This window comes from Neodiprion fabricii, chromosome 5 (genome assembly GCF_021155785.1).
Source record: "Neodiprion fabricii isolate iyNeoFabr1 chromosome 5, iyNeoFabr1.1, whole genome shotgun sequence".
NCBI lineage: Eukaryota > Metazoa > Arthropoda > Insecta > Hymenoptera > Diprionidae > Neodiprion > Neodiprion fabricii.
Window position 1 is genome coordinate 20,440,555 of NC_060243.1, and position 19,107 is coordinate 20,459,661.

The 19,107-nt window shown below is 39.7% G+C and overlaps 2 protein-coding genes across 8 annotated transcripts; both read left to right on the forward strand.

Annotated features, from left to right (window-relative positions):
• The first annotated feature begins 8 nt into the window (after positions 1 to 8).
• LOC124183680 (ATP-binding cassette sub-family C member 4-like) lies at positions 9 to 8,182 on the forward strand. The gene is made up of 17 exons (XM_046572461.1): positions 9 to 514; positions 1,629 to 1,739; positions 1,799 to 2,156; positions 2,347 to 2,478; positions 2,591 to 2,782; positions 2,888 to 3,196; positions 3,270 to 3,359; positions 3,419 to 3,871; positions 3,937 to 4,242; positions 4,322 to 4,417; positions 4,618 to 5,125; positions 5,263 to 5,493; positions 5,592 to 5,828; positions 5,908 to 6,170; positions 6,501 to 6,946; positions 7,128 to 7,257; positions 7,347 to 8,182. Exons 1-17 carry the CDS (start codon positions 438 to 440, stop codon positions 7,443 to 7,445), a joined length of 4,038 nt encoding a protein of 1,345 aa, XP_046428417.1. The 5' UTR covers positions 9 to 437; the 3' UTR covers positions 7,446 to 8,182.
• Positions 8,038 to 17,829, forward strand: LOC124183672 (ATP-binding cassette sub-family C member 4-like). Of its 7 annotated transcripts, none has more exons than XM_046572435.1 (19): positions 8,537 to 8,656; positions 8,753 to 8,842; positions 8,929 to 9,015; positions 10,102 to 10,212; positions 10,311 to 10,686; positions 10,948 to 11,079; positions 11,234 to 11,425; positions 11,547 to 11,855; positions 11,924 to 12,049; positions 12,368 to 12,814; positions 12,880 to 13,185; positions 13,700 to 13,834; positions 13,996 to 14,551; positions 14,702 to 14,932; positions 15,072 to 15,308; positions 15,401 to 15,663; positions 16,552 to 16,997; positions 17,172 to 17,301; positions 17,388 to 17,829. In XM_046572435.1, exons 3-19 carry the CDS (start codon positions 9,002 to 9,004, stop codon positions 17,583 to 17,585), a joined length of 4,209 nt encoding a protein of 1,402 aa, XP_046428391.1. In that variant the 5' UTR covers positions 8,537 to 8,656; positions 8,753 to 8,842; positions 8,929 to 9,001; the 3' UTR covers positions 17,586 to 17,829. The 7 variants fall into 7 exon arrangements, with proteins under 7 accessions (XP_046428389.1, XP_046428390.1, XP_046428391.1 ...); XM_046572436.1 differs by having other exon boundaries at positions 8,562 to 8,656; positions 8,761 to 8,842; XM_046572433.1 differs by lacking the exons at positions 8,753 to 8,842; positions 8,929 to 9,015 and adding an exon at positions 8,038 to 8,182 and having other exon boundaries at positions 8,515 to 8,656.
• The last annotated feature ends 1,278 nt before the right edge of the window (positions 17,830 to 19,107 follow it).

Here is a 19,107-nt window from a genome sequence, read left to right on the forward strand (position 1 = left end):
GCAAAATTAAGTCCCTATGAATAATGATGAATTCTGATTCGATACGACCTGGAACAATGCTTTTCATATCTTTCTTCTAAGATTAATGCACAATCTGCAAAGAAGTGAAGAAGGGAAAGGGGTGATACATTATCTCCGTTTGCATTGTGACCACGTCATTGCGCTGTAGGCGTTTCGAATATCAGATTATTATGCAGTTGAATTCGTCTGGTCTGACGAACATCGGCCATTGTTAGTTAGTGCGGTAGATAAAAAGAGAACGGAACTAGCGAAATTCTCCACGAGCTTTCGTCGATATCGAATTTTTTCAGAGAAAATTCCGGGGAAATTCCAAACCATGATATAATTAGACAAATTTTTCATTTCTTTCTCTCACCCTGCTGCAGGCTTCAGGTCTGTCCAGAAATTACGCGACTGATTAAACGAACGTTTGAAATATGCCAAACGAAATAGAGGAACACAGGAGAAGAAATCCCAAGGAAACTGCAAATTTCCTCAGCTGGTTGTGTTTTGGGTAAGACAAAATTATTTATTACTATTTGTTATTATAAGCTATTTCTTGTCGTATCGTTTTTTTCGCGATTATTCATTCCGTTTCATTATGAATGTATTGGTTTGAATTATTTTCAACGTTTCATTGCGCAAGTATACAAATAACATTTGCAAATAGTTAATTCTATTTTTCGCAGCGGTTATCAAATTTCACTCAGCTGGCTATCACAAATTTAACACTTGATCAAAGATAACTATACGTTGTCTTTGTTCTAAATAAATTTTCTTTTTGTTAACTTAACAATGATAATAATTGAATAGAACATTATTATACATACACGGAGAAGAATCATTGAAAGTTAATTATTTTTCTTGCCGTCTTCTGATTTTTATGCAACCATTTCAGTAAAAATCGTATTTCTAGAACAAAGTTATCATTTTGGTGATGGACATAAAGATTACCTCGATTTCTTGTGCATATGGGGCATTCCACGTCAATTCGACTAAGGACCTTCACCCACCTGGATTTGGTCCACGATTTTGCATATTGTTGTTCCAATAAGTATATATATAATTTTTTGCTGTATTAGAGAATATATGTTAAGCCCTGATAATTAGAAAAAAAATTAAAACTTTCATAAAAAAATTGGATATTGCCTGCCCACTTCAATTATGGTTGGAATATTTTTGGTTTTAGGCACAGTGTGAAATGTGTGATTTTTTCCATGACTTTTAAAAATATTGCAATCACTATCAAAATATCACAATTTAAGGAGTTCTAAGGGCGCTGACGAAGGCGGCAGCAACGGTGGAGGGGGAGGGTCTGAAAAAAAAACTGGAATATTCGTTAGAGGTGGAACAACAATATAAAAAATCGTAAACCAAATCCAAGAGGGTGAAGGTCAGACCCTAGTCAAATTAACGTGGAATGCCCAATGTGTGGGCATTTTCGTTCGAATCATCCGATCAATTTTGCGTAAAAATGTATATTCAACTGACTTAACTCAGTATTTAGTCGAATTATGCTTTTTTCTTGTGAATAGAATTAGTTGCTTGTTAGACTAATGAATATTTGCATGAGCACAGTTGATTTCCATCCTCAAATTATACGCTGAAAAAAAATGTCTTGGCCGCAGATGGACTTTGCCGATTTTTATGCAAGGACGTAAGCGTTCTCTGCAATTAAAAGATTTGTACGATCCCCTAAAATCAAACAAATCCGGGAATCTCGGCAATCGTCTCGAAAGGTGAGAACAATACACGATATCAATCTCCTCGTTTGCCAACGAAACTTTTATTGATTCAGAGAATGGAAGAAGGAATTAGCGACGTTTAAAAATAGTACGAACAAAGGCTCAAAATGCCAGCCAAGTCTGAAGTGGGCCTTGATCCGGATGTTCTGGGTTCCTTTTATGCTGCAAGGAATGCTTTTTCTGGTATTGTTGCTCGGGCTGAAAATAATGCAGCCAATATGCCAAGGATGGGTGATCGGTTACTTCAATCCGGGCGAAAACTCGATATCGCAAAATCAGGGTCTCCTAAACGCTGGCGCTCTAATTCTCGTCACTCTTGCTCTGATACTCATCGAACACCACAACAGACTTCGCACCCAAGAAATCGGGATGTGCATCAGGATCGCATGCTGTTCGTTGATATATAGAAAGGTTAATATATAGTTAGAACACTTTTACTCATAGAAGTGTTTGAAAACCAAGAACGATTCTCCAATCACAGATCTTCGGTAACAACTCGGAATGATTGAATTAGGAAGAAACTGCAATACCTACTTTGAGGATAACACCATCCAACGAATTACGATCTACAGAATCCGATCATTACTAATATATGTTTCAGCTCTTACGTCTGAACTTGACTGCCGTGAAAAATGCAGCTACCGGCAAAGTCGCCAATTTGATCAGCAATGATGTGGCTCGATTCGATATGCTTCTAATATACCTTCACTTCGTTTGGATCATGCCGTTGCAAGTAATGCATGATAATCGTGATATCAACGATAATTTTAGACAGAAATTTTGGGCTTATAGTAGCGTCGACTAGTCCCATTCAGGGTGAATAATCTTGGTGCCATTGATTGCAGATGTCATTGATAGGATACGTGATGTGGCAATCTTTGGGTGTCGCAACTTTGGTCGGTATGGTTGCTATGCTGGTCCAGACTTTACCAATTCAGGGTTACTTGTCCCACGTTGGAGGAAAGTTGAGATCAAAGATAGCAGTGAAAACAGACGAGAGGGTGCAGCTGATTCGTGAGATAATAGCCGGAATCCAGGTATAGGCTTAAATTCAACATCACGGAGAATCAAGCGATATCGAAAAATCGGGGAGAAGAATATTGTCGATTGCGAAATCGTAATTTTGTCATATCTTTCAACAGGTGGTGAAGATGTACACTTGGGAAAAACCCTTCGAGACTATATTATGGAAGATTCGAGGTCTGGAGTTGAAGCTGATAGCGTACTGGCTGTACCTGAGAGGAATACTGCTCGGCTTGATGAATTTCTCCGGACGAATCACTGTTTGGGTGACAATGGTTACCTTTGTGCTAATGGGAAATTCTCTGACGCCAGAAATAGTGTTTCCCATGATCACTTTTTTCAACGTGCTTCAAATGACGTGTGGTATCGCGGTTCCGGCAGCTATCATTCAGGCCAGTGAGGCCGCTGTGTCTTTAAAAAGGATAACTGTTAGTTTGACAGTCTCCATTTCTACCTTCAGTATCAATCCTGTCCACTGTACACTACCCGTCTCTCTTCTAGGACTTCTTATTGATGGATGAAGTGGGAATCTCAAAAAATTCTGAATCTAAAGCCAACGAATCGGTGCTTCAGAATAATGAACATCAAACGGTAAGTGAAATACTCGAGAATGAGGAAGAAATTGAAACCAACACTACTTATTTTTCCAGGAGTCTCCGCTACTGCAGAGAGACGAAGGTGTGGAAAAAATAGACGAATCAACTTCGCAGAAAGAAGAGAAAGAATTGAAGAGCACAGTGTCACGCAAACGGTTTGAACATGGAATTGAGATTGAACTACTTAATGTCAACGGGAATTGGATACGTGGACAGTTGCCACCAACCTTGAGCGACGTTTCAATGGAAATAAAGAGCCAATCTCTCTCTGTGGTTGTGGGACCTGTTGGTTCAGGAAAGTCGTCATTGCTGCAACTACTGTTAGGCGAGTTGTCGGTCGGAGCTGGTCAACTATCATTTTTCACTGGTCAAGACAATGAGAAAATTAGGATCAATAGTCGGGATATTTGCATGTCATACACCAGCCAAGAACCTTGGCTTTTCTCCGGCTCAATTCGCGATAATATTCTCTTTGGCCAACCGTACGACGAAAATCGTTACCAAGAAGTACGTCAATTGGATTTCAAGGCAAGTGTTTCCACAACTCTGTAACTTTTGTATATTGGCTTCAGGTGATAGCAGCTTGCGTGCTCGATAAAGATTTCCAACAGCTGCCTCATGGTGACTTGAGTTTCGTCGGAGAAAGAGGAGCCATTCTGTCTGGAGGTCAGCGAGCTCGTGTCAATCTCGCCAGAGCCATTTATAAAGATGCCGATCTTTACTTGCTCGACGATCCTCTGAGCGCTGTCGATGCTCCAGTCGCTCGTCATCTGTTCGAAGAATGTATCAAGGGTTTTTTAAAGGGCAAAACCCGTATCCTCGCTACTCATCAGCTACAATTTCTGCAGCAAGCCGATGACATAATCATCATCGATCGTGTGAGCAGGGACTTTGCAATGAGAACTCACTTAGGATGTCGCAAGATATCAACATCGCTAAAGCGTTTTTCCTTTTTAGGGTACTATTAAGAGTCAAGGAAAATACGATAAGATAGTCGAGGCTGGTCGGTATTTTGAAGCAAACAAATTTCCCGAAGAGAACGTCCAAGGCAAGGTACTCACAATAGTTTCGACAAACAATCTTAAAATATACCACTGGGTTCAATCTTTGTTGTAATTTGGTAAAGGTCTTGTGAAATTTCCAGAAGAAAACCAAAAACCTTCTTGGCACTCTGAAAATGATCTTAGACTAATGGCAATTATTATTATTTAATGGTTGAATCCCAAAGTATATATTATGAATTATGCTTTCAGGCATCATGTAAAAGTGCTGAGAAGCCCAAAGTGTCAGAGAATGAAAAGTTCACGGCGGGAAAACCACTATCGCAAATATTCAAGAGTTACTTTTTGTCAGGCGGTCATATCTGCTCGCTGATCTTGCTCGGCGTAACTTTTATAATTGGACAAGTAGCAACTAATGCGAGTGATTATTGGCTGACCTACTGGACAAATCACAATACCGTCAAAGCTGTGGAGCCGCAATCAGTCAATTTCATTGTTGGTGATCAAGATCAAGCTTTGAACAATTCTGCTAACATGTCGGTCACATCTGAATCGGCGTGGTTTGATGAATTCGGACTGCTGCGTACAAACGTAGCGATTGAAGTTTATACAGCGTTGATTCTGGCCAATGTTCTCATTCTTTTCCTCCGCAGTCTGCACTTCATGAAAATATGCATGAACGCCAGTCGCAATATCCACAAGTCGATGTTTTACAATCTTTTGTTGGCTCCTATGAGATTCTTCAACATCAACCCAGCTGGTAAGTTGGTGAACCCTAGTAGCTCTTTTTCATTTGTCTATTTTCCTCCCTCGTCACATGACTGAATTAAATTTTACACTGAATCGGCACAATGTGATCAGTAATGGACTAATCACTTTCATCTAATTTCTGTATAGGGAGAGTGTTAAACCGATTCTCGAAGGACGTTGGTGCTATGGATGAATTATTGCCTAAGGCGATTTTGGAAGCACTACAGATTTTTACCGTGATACTGGGGATCTTCGTAATTGTCGCCATTATCATACCATTGGCGATTATTCCTGCAGTGATCATGTGTGGACTCATGTATTTTGTAACGATCTACTTTCTCAGAGTTACCCGAGACATCAGGCGACTGGAAGGAATGAGTAAGCATTAAAACTGGTTCAGGAAGCGTTCAATCACTTATCGAATGTATTTGGAATTCCGCCCAAACGTTTCGTAAACCAATAAATAATAATCACAGCCAAAAGTCCAGTCTTTTCGCAAATCAGCTCTACTTTGGATGGATTAACCACGATTCGAAGCAGAGGTACAGCGGTCGAAGAAATGATGGTGAAGGAATTCGACCGTCACCAAGACGTGAACACCGGTGCCTGGTACCTGACGATTGCCACTGCGACTGCCTTCGGGTTTACTCTCGACCTTATTTCTTGCTTTTTTACTGCCTTCGTTTGCTTTTCGTTGATCTTCTTGAATGATGGTTTGTATCACCCGACTTCGTACCATAAAGTTATCAGAAACAAATCATTGGATATAATGCAGATTCTTAATATGCCTAGGAAACTTTCTGGGCGGATCTGTGGGTCTCGCAATTTCACAATGCTTGACCTTAACTGGTCTGGTTCAATATGGTATCAGACTATTTGCTATGGTAGTTGCGCAAATGATATCAGTGGAGAGAGTTCTTCAATATACAAATTTGCCCAAGGAAAAAGTCGTTGTCACTGACAAACCACCTCCAGCTGATTGGCCCTGTAAGGGTGGTTTGGTTTTCAAAGGTGTCTCCATGAAATATGCTGATGATGAACCACCGGTACTGAAGGTATACTTGAACAGATGAACTGCAGATACAAACATTCGTCTCTTTGCAACGCTACTTTGATGGTTCATCATACTTATTGTGCCCTGGTTTCCAATTATTCATTGAATGTTTTCCATGCAATGTTCTGATCATAAGCGGGAATATTGTCTGCCAATAGCCATCGAAATAAGCTCCAGGAATACCTTATGTGTAGAATTGGAATTTTTTGATGAACCATCGAGACCAATTGAAATAAGACTTTGAATTGGACAACTCTATATTTTTATCACAATGTAAACAACCTATTGTTTCCTTGAATGTTGGTTCTGATTTTACATTGTTTCACCACAGAATCTAAATTTCAATATAAAGCCTGGCTGGAAGGTTGGCATAGTGGGAAGGACTGGTGCAGGAAAATCCTCGCTCATTTCGGCGCTGTTTCGGTTAACTGGTGACGGACTAGAGGGTGAAATTCTTTTGGACGAGATAGACACTATGTCAATAGGGCTGCACGATCTGCGTTCTCGAATCTCCGTCATTCCCCAAGAGCCAGTCTTGTTCTCAGCAAGTCTCCGTTATAACTTGGACCCTTTTAATCGGTACTCAGACTCAGAATTGTGGGACAGCCTACGAGAAGTAGAACTTGGTAACTTGGTATCATCCCTCGACTTCCAAGTTGCTGAGGGTGGAGCCAACTTTAGTATCGGGCAGCGACAACTGATCTGCTTGGCCAGAGCAATCCTTAGAAACAATCGGCTCATCGTGCTTGATGAAGCTACTGCCAACATCGACCGAATGTTAGTGAAGATGACGTCAAGCTGTTCGAAGCTGCAGATTATAGGCCCGAATCCTTTCACTGATCGCCGAACGAATTAAATTAAATTTTTTACTTTTGTTGGTCATCTAATCAGTCCTCTGTAAATTTAGATTAGTATTCATGAAAGTTAGTACCGTCAATACGTCTTTATTCTTTTCTAGCACTGACGCTTTGATCCAAACCACTATAAGACGGAGGTTTTCTGACAGCACGGTACTGACGATAGCGCATCAAATTAAAACAATAATGGACAGTGACCGAGTCTTGGTCATAGATGGAGGCTGCATCGTGGTACGTAATTCTTTCAATCTAGTCACGAAGTTCAAGAATATCAAGCACCTGTATGACCAGAGTAAGCGAGCTTGATGTTTTTTATACAGGAATTTGGTCCTCCGCATCTACTGTTAAAAGATCCCAATGGCTTTTTTACGCAAATGCTTCAGCAAACTGGAATGACGACCTCGAAAATACTTTTATAAGCTGCTGATAGCGCTTATCAATAAAGCCTTGGGCCCATCAAAGCAGCAGACGATATTGTATACCATACCTGTCAGTAGGAGATTAATTGATAATGAAAAAATTAATAATCAGACAAGCTGAATCGCATTGGCATCAGTAATCGTTACAATATATTTGAAGCCAATGAGATCCGAATGGGTCTATGAATTATGTAATATAATAAGAACGAAACCTCGATTTCATTAGATCTAATTACGTTTTGTGAGCGTATAATCAGATCTAATCATATTTTCCCGGGATACACTGTTTCTTATTCAAATATATCGTTTACCTGTTATTATGTTGATTTAAAGCATACCAACTGTTGAAAAAATATACTGAATATATAAACGTTGTTCAATCTCGATTATGTCACTCCATTATAAACACGTGATCGTCTGCTGGGTCAACTATTGACTAAAGCATTATGTTTAACTATATCAATTGTGGCATTCAAATATTCATAAAACATATCGAGCAATGACGTGTGTTATAAAATAACTGCCCCACTTTTTTCAGTTTAATCCATTTCGTGGTGTATACACGAATAATTATTAACAAGCAATGTGATGAAGAAGATGGGAAATTTGCTATCAGCGCGGATACACCAGAATTGTCGTCAGCGTCTTATCGCCGCGGTGGTAAGAAAAAGTTTGCGACGGTCGCGTCGGAACGGCTAACAGGTATTCATCGTTAGTGAGATGAAACGGTAACACCGGTGAGTGAAAAAATTTTACTTGGAATTGTTAGTATCTGTAAAACGTCGATAGTACTCATTTTGTAAAAGTATTTGAAAAGTGACTGAATTAATACTGTTCAGATCAAGTATCAATAGCCAAGTTTTGTGAGTACATTGCTACCTTATTTCCACCTTATTTAGTTGTCAACCAGCAAAGAATATCTACTTTTCTTAGAAGAGTGAAAACGTAACGCAAGAATCTTTTTTTTTCTTAAACTTTAGTTGTCGAATTGAAAAAAAAGCTTATTCTGTATTTTCTTCTTTACGCGCCGTTGGATTGAATGTCATAGTTTCCTCGTTCTATTTGGCAGAAAACAGAGATAAAGACACGTTCCAAACCGTCTGAAAGCAACGAGACCAACAAATAGACGGTAAAAATATGGTCGCTAAGACGAAAAACAGGGCGAAAAATCCCCAGGAATCTGCAAACTTCTTGAGCCGGCTATGTTTTGGGTAAGCCACGCGTGAAAAAATATATACCCAACTATACATTATCCATTTGCTGCCTACATTGGACTCACATATGGTTCAAACAATATATTCAACTAGTTTTATAGATTTTCGTTAGAAATATTAAGCACACTTTGATCTATCGGAACATACGGCAACTGAGGAATGTACAGTGGAGCGTCAATGTAGGTAAGCCTTGCCATTAGAATTCTGTTCTCCTATATTTCCCCTCCATACGTTTCACAGAGCTTTGCTCACCAACGCATTTGAAACAGCTAGCGTGGATATCATTGCCGTGGTGGGGGCTACCTAGGGGCTGCACTAGTTTCACAAGGTTGAAGAGTAGAGATGTCTACGATACGGTAAGTGTATCAGTCATTGACCTTGTCCCAATTATTCACCTTTTTTGGTTGTATTTGTTTAATATTTAGTTCTAAAATTACCAAAAACCAAACTTGTAGTGTCTAACTCTTTAGCAATTGGTTTTAATCATCAAGAAATTCATAACTTTTGCCATAAATTTAGAATTTTGTAAAATAAAAGGGTCAATAATTGGATCTAAGCGTGTAAATAACTGGTACACTTACCTTAGTTCTGTCACAACTGAAGCCCCAACAGCGAGACTGTAATGACGCTCCACGGTATAAAAGTTACCAAATCCATTCTAGAGATGATATAAAAATAGAACAAGTAAAAACCTATCTCACATACTGATCGAAAATAAAAAAAAACCGACTTATTTTCTTTAGATGAATATGGTTCTGTTAATTGTTTTTCTTTAAAGCTTATGATGTTACTATGAAATACAAAAGTCATGCATTGCAGAATTTGCATAATTCGTAATATTGTTACTGGTAAAATTGCTCGATGATTTTTTGCCGTGTAATTGAAATTCCGAAAACATAAATCTCCGACGATTCAATCCCTTGAAATTATAGATTTCTGAATCTATAAAATTTAGAAAGTTGAAGTTCCGTAATACAACATTTCAAAACAAAAAAGCACCGAGGAATTAAAGTTCCGAACATACAAGCATTGCACAGAACAGCAAACCCCCGACAATCTGTAGTTCCTTCTAACTAGAAACTTCGAGCCGTCGCGCGTCGGAAGAGTGCAGTTTCGGGACTTTTTCATTCGGGTATTCAAAAGTTCGGCTTTCAAATGTTCGGAGTTTCGTGATTATGCGACTTAACTGAAGGAAATTTATAATTTCGGGGATTTAGACCATCAAAATTTCGACCCCAACCAGTTTTTTTTTTTTTCTTTTGTACATTACAGCGATCAATGTAATTCTGCACGAGGATGTCTTGTTGACGTCTTTTGGCGAGATATTCCGACTACTGCAAGAGAACTTTAGCATTATTTCATAGGTCTTGAATTCAATTTACTACTAGCCGATTTCTGTATTATTCAACTGCTGTCACATACAGAATTGTTTTGGATTTCAGATGGACGTTACCGATTTTTTTGATAGGAATGAAACGTAAATTACAGACTGAAGATCTGTACAATCCCTTAGAATCAAACGAATCCGAAGGTCTCGGGGATCGTCTAGAAAAGTAAGAGGAACAAAATTTTTCCCGATATTCAGTAACCCAGATGACTAATGTTCATTAACATGAATCAAACGTTTTCACCGTGATTGTGTTTGATCTAGAGAATGGAAGAAGGAGTTGGCGAAGCTGAGCATTGAGTCAAAGGCGAAAGGGGGTGAAAAAAAGATGTTAAAGAGACGCCCAAGTCTGATTTGGCCACTAATCAGAGTATTCTGGTTTCAAGCCGTGCTCCAATGGACGCTATGCGTCATCGCACAGCTGATATTGCGACCCATGCAGCCGTTATGCCAAAAGTGGGTGATCAGCTATTTCCGTCACGGTGAAACTGAGATGTCACAAAACCAGGCTCTTTTAAGCGCTGCTACCCTGTCCTTCGTCACTATCAGCATGATATTCATAGACAACCACGCAGTTCTCCGTGCCAGAGAGACCGGAATGTGCATGAGGATTGCTTGCTGTTCGATTATTTACAGAAAGGTGAGTGATGGTGACGAGATTCCGTGATTAAACGACTGTGGATCTTTGTCAGATACTGTTTACAATTTTTAATTAGTGAATTAGCCATCTCATACTGATGAATGTCCATTCGTGATACTCGATATCAAAACTCTTCGCAAAGAGTTAATAACTCCATGGTAATAAAATGCTGTCAATCGGGAACGCATTTGTCGTACTAATTCTAGAGTCGTTGTGACTTCTGTAGCACTCACACTCCGTCATTGCCATCATGGGTTTCAGGTCCTACGCCTCGACTTGGCTGCGGTAAACAATATCGCTGCAGGGAAGGTCGCTAATTTGATTAGCAATGATGTGGCTCGATTCGACAATCTCTTTGTATACCTCCACTTTATATGGATCGTTCCATTACAGGTAATGGGTGAAAATAATGATAACGCCAACTTTACACCTAGAATTATGTGTAGCATTTTGTAACAAACTGGGACTCTCTAGACTGTCGAATGTGCACTTTCAGTTAAAGCCGTATTCTGTAACCGATCTGTGAACCCTGTAGGTTTGATTACAGTTGACTTTGTTTGGGTACATCATGTGGAGAGCTGTGGGCTTGGCCACTTTTGCGGGATTGGCGGTTATTATAATTCAGGCTGTACCCATCCAAGGAACTTTATCTCGAGTTACCACCAAGTTGAGAACCCAGATTGCAGTAAAAACGGATGAAAGGGTTCAGCTGATGAGTGAGATGATATCTGGAATACAGGTATTGTCAATTCAATATCGTCAGCAAATGCGAGATACAGCAAACCGGTTATGCTAGAATCATGATGACACATTACATCCTCTTAATCATTGATGATACACGATAAAGACTGTTTCCACAGGTGGTGAAAATGCACTCGTGGGAAAATTCGTTTGAGACGATAGTGTCGAAAATTCGAGCATTGGAGATAAAACTAATTACCTACTCGTCATATGTAAGAGGAATATCACTCAGTATGCCGATATTTTCTGGACGACTCGCTGTTTATATAACAATGACTGTTTTCGCGCTGATGGACAATTCTTTGAATGCAGAAGTGGCATTTACGGTAGCCGTATTATTAAACATGTTGCGAATATCGTGTACTTACGAGTTTTCGCAAGCAATCTATCAGACTGGGGAGGCCTCTGTCTCTTTGGAGAGAATAACGGTTGGTTAAACACTCTGCTTTTCCATTTTCATTGTTGATCATGTACCGGCAACTTGTGTATTTCTTAGGACTTCTTACTGTTGGCCGAAGTAGAGGAGCCAAAGAATTTTGAAGCTGAATCACTTAGTGCAATCCAGGAACGTAAAGAACATGCAACAAATGCATCGCTAGAGCCCAGAATAACAGAAGAACTGGTAAGTGCTGCTGCTTATAATGCTGTGTCTACCTTGTTTGATCAAGGAACCTGTTATTACTTGGCTTTCAAAATATCACTGAAATTATAATCTGATTTGATTTGTAGTTGACGAGTTGAATCAAACGATGAGTAAAAATCACAAAAATAGGCATTTTGGAGATTTATTGTGTTTCACTTTGCTACGGCTTACCAAAAACTCGTTACGAAAAATGTATCTGATGCAGAATTTTTCGATCATTCTAATTATTGCGTACTAAAGTGCCCAAATATTTCCTGAACAATCGTGCTTCCGGAACATTACGAATCATTGCTTTAGGAGTCTTTACTGGAGGACAAAGAACAATCCAACGAGAAGTCTGCATTGTCGGTGAATGGACTAAGAAGGAATGTGATCGGTACAACAGATGAAAAGTTCAAAAACGGAATTGGGGTTGAATTGGTCAACGTCGCTGGAAATTGGATCAGTGGTCAGCTGCCACCAACTTTATGCGAAGTTTCGATGAAGGTAAAGAGTCAATCGCTCTCCATGGTTGTGGGGTCCGTTGGATCAGGAAAATCATCGTTGCTGCATCTCCTACTAGGGGAGTTGTCAGTCGGAGCTGGAAGATTGTCTTTTTACACTAACGAAAACAATGACAAAAACAGAATCAGCAGTCGAGACATTTGCATCTCTTACACTAGTCAAGATCCCTGGCTCTTCTCTGGTACCATACGCGACAACATTCTCTTTGGCCAGGCCTTCGACAGAAAGCGATATGAAGACGTACGTTGGTTGAATTATCAGTCGATTGCTTCCACAACTTTGGCAACTAATTACATATTCTTCAGGTGACGAGCGTTTGCGCACTCGTTAAAGACTTTGAGCAGTTACCTCAAGGCGATTTGAGCTTCGTTGGGGACAGAGGCGTTTCTTTGTCGGGAGGCCAGAGAGCTCGGATCAATCTGGCCAGAGCCATTTACAAAGACGCCGATATTTACTTGCTTGACGATCCTTTGAGCGCTGTTGATACTCATGTCGGCCGTCAATTGTTTGAAGAATGCATCAAAGGTTTCCTAAATGGTAAAACACGGATCGTTGTTACTCATCAGCTGCAATACCTGCGGCAGAGTGACTACATTATTGTTCTTGATCGGGTGAGTAGAACCGTTCTGTGACTTCAAAGGTACGCCACTTTGGAGCCCCCCTTCAAATTCATTGCAACTCGTGTATGTGGTAGAATATTGAAAATAAAAAGACACGTATCTTCTTTACCGGCGAAGAACGATTTAAGGGGTTGAAAATGACCCTCAAAGACGGGCACCCAACGGGGTCATTTCTTGATGCGCTTGATGTATTTAAATGAAACCAGCGTTGAAATGTTTCTGTTAATGAATGAAACATTTCAGCGTTGGCTTCATTCAAATACATCATGCGCTTCATCCGAGACTGAGAAACCACCCCATAGGGTGCCCATTTTTGGAAATCATTTTCACCCCATCAAAACGCTATTCCAGTATAAACAAAATACATATCTTCTTGTTTTCAATGTTCTACAACATACATAAGTTACGACGTCGGAAGGGTACACCGAACTGATGTTCATACTTTCCTGGGTTTGCATGTGACGTCGACAAATTTTGATGTTGCTAGTGAAGTGTATAATTGTAGGGAACCGTGAAACGTCAAGGCACATATGATGAGGTAACCCAGAATGGTCTGCAGGCAATTACTTCTTTCAGGAAGAAAAACTCTAATGAAGCCGAAAAGGCGGACGAAAATAGCGAGGAAAACATGGAAGACGAGGTACCTACGATGAGTAATTGGCTATGGAACCTTTGCTGAATAGACATACCAATAACTATGTTGAAACATTCGATGTAATGTTTGACATAATAGTTTGACGATTGAAATTTTACCATGTAGTGATTCACACAGGTATAATAAACTATGACATGTGCTTTCAGGCTTCATTCATAACTGGGAGCGGCACTCAAGATTCAAAAGATGCTCCTGAGGATGCCAAAGGATCTGAAGATATCGGTGAAGAGGAGATGACAAGAAAAAAATCATCATTTCAAGTATTCACGAGCTACTTCAAGGCAGGTGGTAACTTCTGTTGGCTCACCTGGCTTATAGCAATTTTCGTAATTGCAATGACGGTACCAATTGCGAACGATTATTGGCTGACTTACTGGATTAATCATAATGTCGTCGTATTCGTGTCAGAATCAAACGAGTCCGTTTCTGAAAACTTGACGAGTAAACGAGATCAGACTACAAATGTTTCTGCAGGGATATTTTCCGCAGACAAATCGCGATGGTTCGATGAAGCCGGATTGCTGCGTAAAAATGTAGCAGTCGAAGTTTACACAGCGGTAATCATAGCAACCGTTTTCCTAAATATACTGAGCAGCTTGATTTTCATGAGAATATGCATGAACGCCAGTCGCAATATCCACAACTCCATGTTCGCCAACCTTTTGCGGGCTCCGATGAGATTTTTTAACACCAACCCAATCGGTACGTTAAACTTTATAAGGAAGGTTCGGAAGATGAACTCGCTCTTAATATTCTGCTGATCGACTCATTGTCAGTCGTTGTGGTATAAATTTTGCAGCGCCCATTACTTTTACTATCGTCATGGACTTGTCTAAAATGTTTTTTGCACAGGGAGGATCTTAAATCGATTCTCAAAGGATGTGGGTACAATGGATGAACTCCTGCCGCAAGCATTCATGATGGCATCTCAGATTTTTACTATGGTGTTGGGAATATTCGGCATTGTTACCAGTGTAATGCCATTGATGGTCATACCTGTAATAATCACTAGTGGACTGTTATGTTTCGTCATAATCTACTCTCTCGAAACTATTCGAGATATTAAACGACTCGAAGGAATCAGTGAGTTGAAAGTACACGAAACTTGCATCGTTACTGTCCATGAACAAACCATTAAATTTTCACATGTGCCATGTTATTTCCACCGAGGCAATACTTCGGGCATGAATCGAAGCGTTGAATCAACGATTTGTGATTGCAGCCAAGAGTTCAGTATTCTCGCAAGTCAGCTATACCTTGGATGGTCTTACGACTATACGGAGCCATGGTACGCAAGTGGAGAAAATGCTGCGGATGGAATATGATCATCACCAAGACGATCACACTGGTGCCTCTTACCTGACCTATGCCACGTTGGTTGCATTTGCGTGCACCGTCGATCTTATTTCGTGCCTTTTCACTACTTCTGTTTGTTTCTCGTTCATTCTGCTGAATAATGGTTCGCATTTATCTGTCTTGGGCTAAACGATACAGCAATGTTTAGGTGCAACGGGAAACTAAGACATAATTCTGGTATCTCCTGTTTCTTAGGTAGCCTTCTCAGTGGAACTGTGGGTTTGGCGATTTCACAATGCCTAATGTTGACTGGTGCGATTCAACTTGGAGCAAGGTTATTCTCCGAGGCAGTTTCCCAGATGATCTCAGTAGAAAGAATTCTTCAATATACAAATTTACCTCAGGAGGGACCCTTCACAACTGACAACCCTCCCCCGCCCACTTGGCCATCTAATGGTGGTTTGGTTTTTAATCAAGTCTCCATGAAATATGCCGAGGACAAACCTTCAGTACTCAAGGTGAGAGTGTATACATTAATGCAGTTCATTGACAAATTTCTGTAAAAAAATGTTCTGTACAAAAATATTCTGTCGAAAAATATTCTACAGAACAATTCTCCTGTAGATATAGCAATAATTCTTGCAGGATTATTTCTGATGAAAATCTCGAATTTCTTTCTGTACAAAAATATTTCGCAAACAATGTACTGTAGAAAAATATTCTGTAAAAACATATTCTGTAGAAGCAAGTCTGTAGAGCATATTTTGTTAAACATTTGACCTATAGAACTGATTTCTGTAGAATCGATCCTCCTCTTATCTATTCTCATTTTATCGGTGTGCTATTTCTTCATCCATCAGTGATCGTTCTCAATGCCCATTTTATAATATGTTTAATCAGTATAAGATACCACATTTTTTTACTCATAAGAAAAGTTCCGAGGTCTACGTCACGAATTTTCTTTAACCTGTATAGTATGTAGTACTAAAAAAAAAAAAAAAAATTGAATACGTATTTTTTCCACGTGGTAATCTGGCCGTCGACAGAGAGAATACTACCTCTAAAGTTTGCTTACAGAAACTTACGGTTTCATAGGATTTCTTGATACTGACGTGAATTTTCTCGATAAAATCAATTGGACACTATTTACCATCAATAGACGATAATCTGCGCAGTGTTTTATCCTCGGTGGTACATACCTTATTTTTTGGGGGTGAGTTTCAGGGATATGGTTTACCCCTTATACGACCTAATCACGATGTGAAAAATACGTGTCTAACATTTTATGATGTACTGCATCATGTCAAAAACTAAAAAAAAAATCGATGAGATATACTTGGGGTGTTCTCCTTGTTAGTCCAAGCATCCCTTCGATACGTCATTCTGTTTTTATCATCTTACAACAGGATCTGAATTTGAGAATAAAGCCTGGCTGGAAAGTTGGCATAGTGGGAAGAACTGGTGCTGGAAAATCTTCGCTCATCTCGGCGCTGTTCCGATTGACCGGAGACGGAATCGAGGGCGAAATATTATTAGACGGGATAGATACAAAGTCAATCGGGCTGCAAGATCTACGTCCTCGAATCTCGATTATTCCCCAAGAACCAACCTTGTTCTCAGCAAGTCTTCGCTACAATTTAGACCCATTCAACCAGTATTCAGACGCTGACCTGTGGGACAGCCTGCGGGAAGTCGAACTTGAGAACTTGTCATCATCGCTTGACTTTCGAGTAGCCACCAATGGTGCCAATTTTAGTGTTGGACAGCGGCAGCTTATCTGTTTGGCCAGAGCTATTCTGAGAAATAATCGACTACTCGTGCTTGACGAAGCAACCGCCAACATTGACCAAAGGTTAGCGTTAACCGTATCAACTTTATCGTCGTGCCAATCCGCTAGCTATTCAGATTTTATCGATAGCCAAAATATTTGGCATCATCAACTGGGACTGCTCGTTCAAACATCAATCACTTTTTGTGAGTATTCGTCGATTTTGACATAGTCTTTACACTTATTTATCTTCTTCAGAACTGATGCTCTGATCCAAAAGACCATAAGACGGAAATTTGCTGATTGTACGGTTTTGACGATAGCTCATCGTCTGAACACGATTATGGACAGTGACCGAGTCTTGGTCATGGAGAGAGGCCGCATTGAGGTGTGTGAATATTTAAATCATATCTTTGGCTGCGACTATACGAGATTAGAATAGTGAAAATCTCATTTCGCCTATTTTTTTCATAGGAATTTGGCCACCCGTACTTTCTGTTGAAAAATCCAAATGGCCGTTTCTCTCAAATGCTTCAACAAATGGGAAAAACGACGGCGGAAAAACTCTCACAGATCGCTGAAAGCGCTTATCATTCAAGCCTCGAGTACAAAGAAATGGACGATATTATGATTATTCCTGCCAATATTACAACGTCGACGGATCATCAATAGATTCATAATCAAAAAAGCTGAACTATATTCCTGAGTTATTTCTCATATCAATCAATCAGTTATCTATGAATTATGCTTTCTAGACGCATATAGACTGACGGAAACTCATGATTGCTCCAATTTTGAGTTTATTGTGAAAAAATATGTAAAAAATCACCGCAACATTTCATTATATTAGATGTGAAATGTCAGCTGGCGGATATTCGATACGAGAAAAATATAAATGCATAATACTGTTCGCGAATGTTGAAGAGAATACTCAAATGTAAAATTGCAATGTGTTGTCGAAAGGAATGGTGGATTTATGTTTGTCGTATCTATTGCCACTCTGTAGCTGTAAGAATGAGATTTGATGCCTCCTTGAGCGCGTGAACTGTGAACGAATACATTAGTCAGTACGAAAGCATCGGCGCAACGTAACCAAACGTTACCGACGACAGTAATTCATCAGCATTTGTTAATGCGCATAATATGTGATTACACTGATCTACATTTTAAAATACTGATAATGTGAAGTATTGGAGAAAATGATTTCGTGGAAAGCAATTAGGATTTCGTGAGGAATAACACGAGGGCACAGTAGTAATACAAGACCGGTTCTAAACCGATTATTGTAGCGTGCATACGTGTGGGTTATGCTAGTGCCAGTGTATGTATGAGTGTCAATCCCTGCTGTACCGACCGTAGGTCAAAATTGCGCTGCCTCACCGACAATTTCATCGATTGAGGGTCAAAATCGCTCTGCTTTACCAACCATTTTATCGATCGAAGGGTAAGATCACGCTGCTTTACCAACAATCTCACTGTCATTCTGTCGTGTTGATTGTTATCGCTTCAAACAGCTCCATCACATAAGTAATACTTTCTATGCGCGTTCGTTGTTATGATAATTTTTTTTATAATTGTCCCAACTTATGTCGATCATATAAGGCCCATCTGGCTTATTTTTTCAACGAAAGTTCCAACAAAGGACATGCAAAGCGAATTATCAATACGGATGTGGTCACTCTCGTAACTTATCAACGAATCATTAGTCTATCGTTTGAGAGGCTACGTACACCCTATACTTTGTCCGATACACTTTTCATAATTTTGAAAATACTCATTCTCGGTTTTGTCAACAGGTGTTTCTATGATTGTTTCATATCCTGCTAAAGTAAATGAATCATTCATGTCCGAGATTGTTTCATTTTTCGTTTAATTTTTCATCTTCTTTATTTCTTCTTTAATTTCTTCCACTTCTTGTTTGACAAGTTTCACATCTTTTGTAACATTCGTCAGTTCTTGTAACGGAGTCACTACTGGTTTGAAAACGCCGCTCAATTTCCGAGCCGTAGAGTCCTTGCCCACCTTGAGCAATCTGTGTTTTTGACTAATCGCGGTAGCTGCTTCAGCGATCTGATGAAGGAATTCTTTTTGCTGAGGAATTTTGGAGCTCTGCGTGACAACCGGATAATTCCATTGCTAAAAATCTGACTTAATACAGAGATTCAATTGTAAATAATTCTGTAGAAATGTCCAT

Coding starts and splice junctions, on each gene's coding strand:
- LOC124183672 (XM_046572433.1), top strand. CDS start 8,583: ATGGTCGCTAAGACGAAAAACAGGGCGAAAAATCCCCAGGAATCTGCA. Junction 12,815..12,879: donor ACAGAAAGCGATATGAAGAC/GTACGTTGGTTG, acceptor CATATTCTTCAG/GTGACGAGCGTTTGCGCACT. Junction 14,552..14,701: donor TTTTAACACCAACCCAATCG/GTACGTTAAACT, acceptor TTTTTTGCACAG/GGAGGATCTTAAATCGATTC.
- LOC124183680 (XM_046572461.1), top strand. CDS start 438: ATGCCAAACGAAATAGAGGAACACAGGAGAAGAAATCCCAAGGAAACT. Junction 515..1,628: donor CTCAGCTGGTTGTGTTTTGG/GTAAGACAAAAT, acceptor TCTTGGCCGCAG/ATGGACTTTGCCGATTTTTA. Junction 3,872..3,936: donor ACGAAAATCGTTACCAAGAA/GTACGTCAATTG, acceptor TATTGGCTTCAG/GTGATAGCAGCTTGCGTGCT.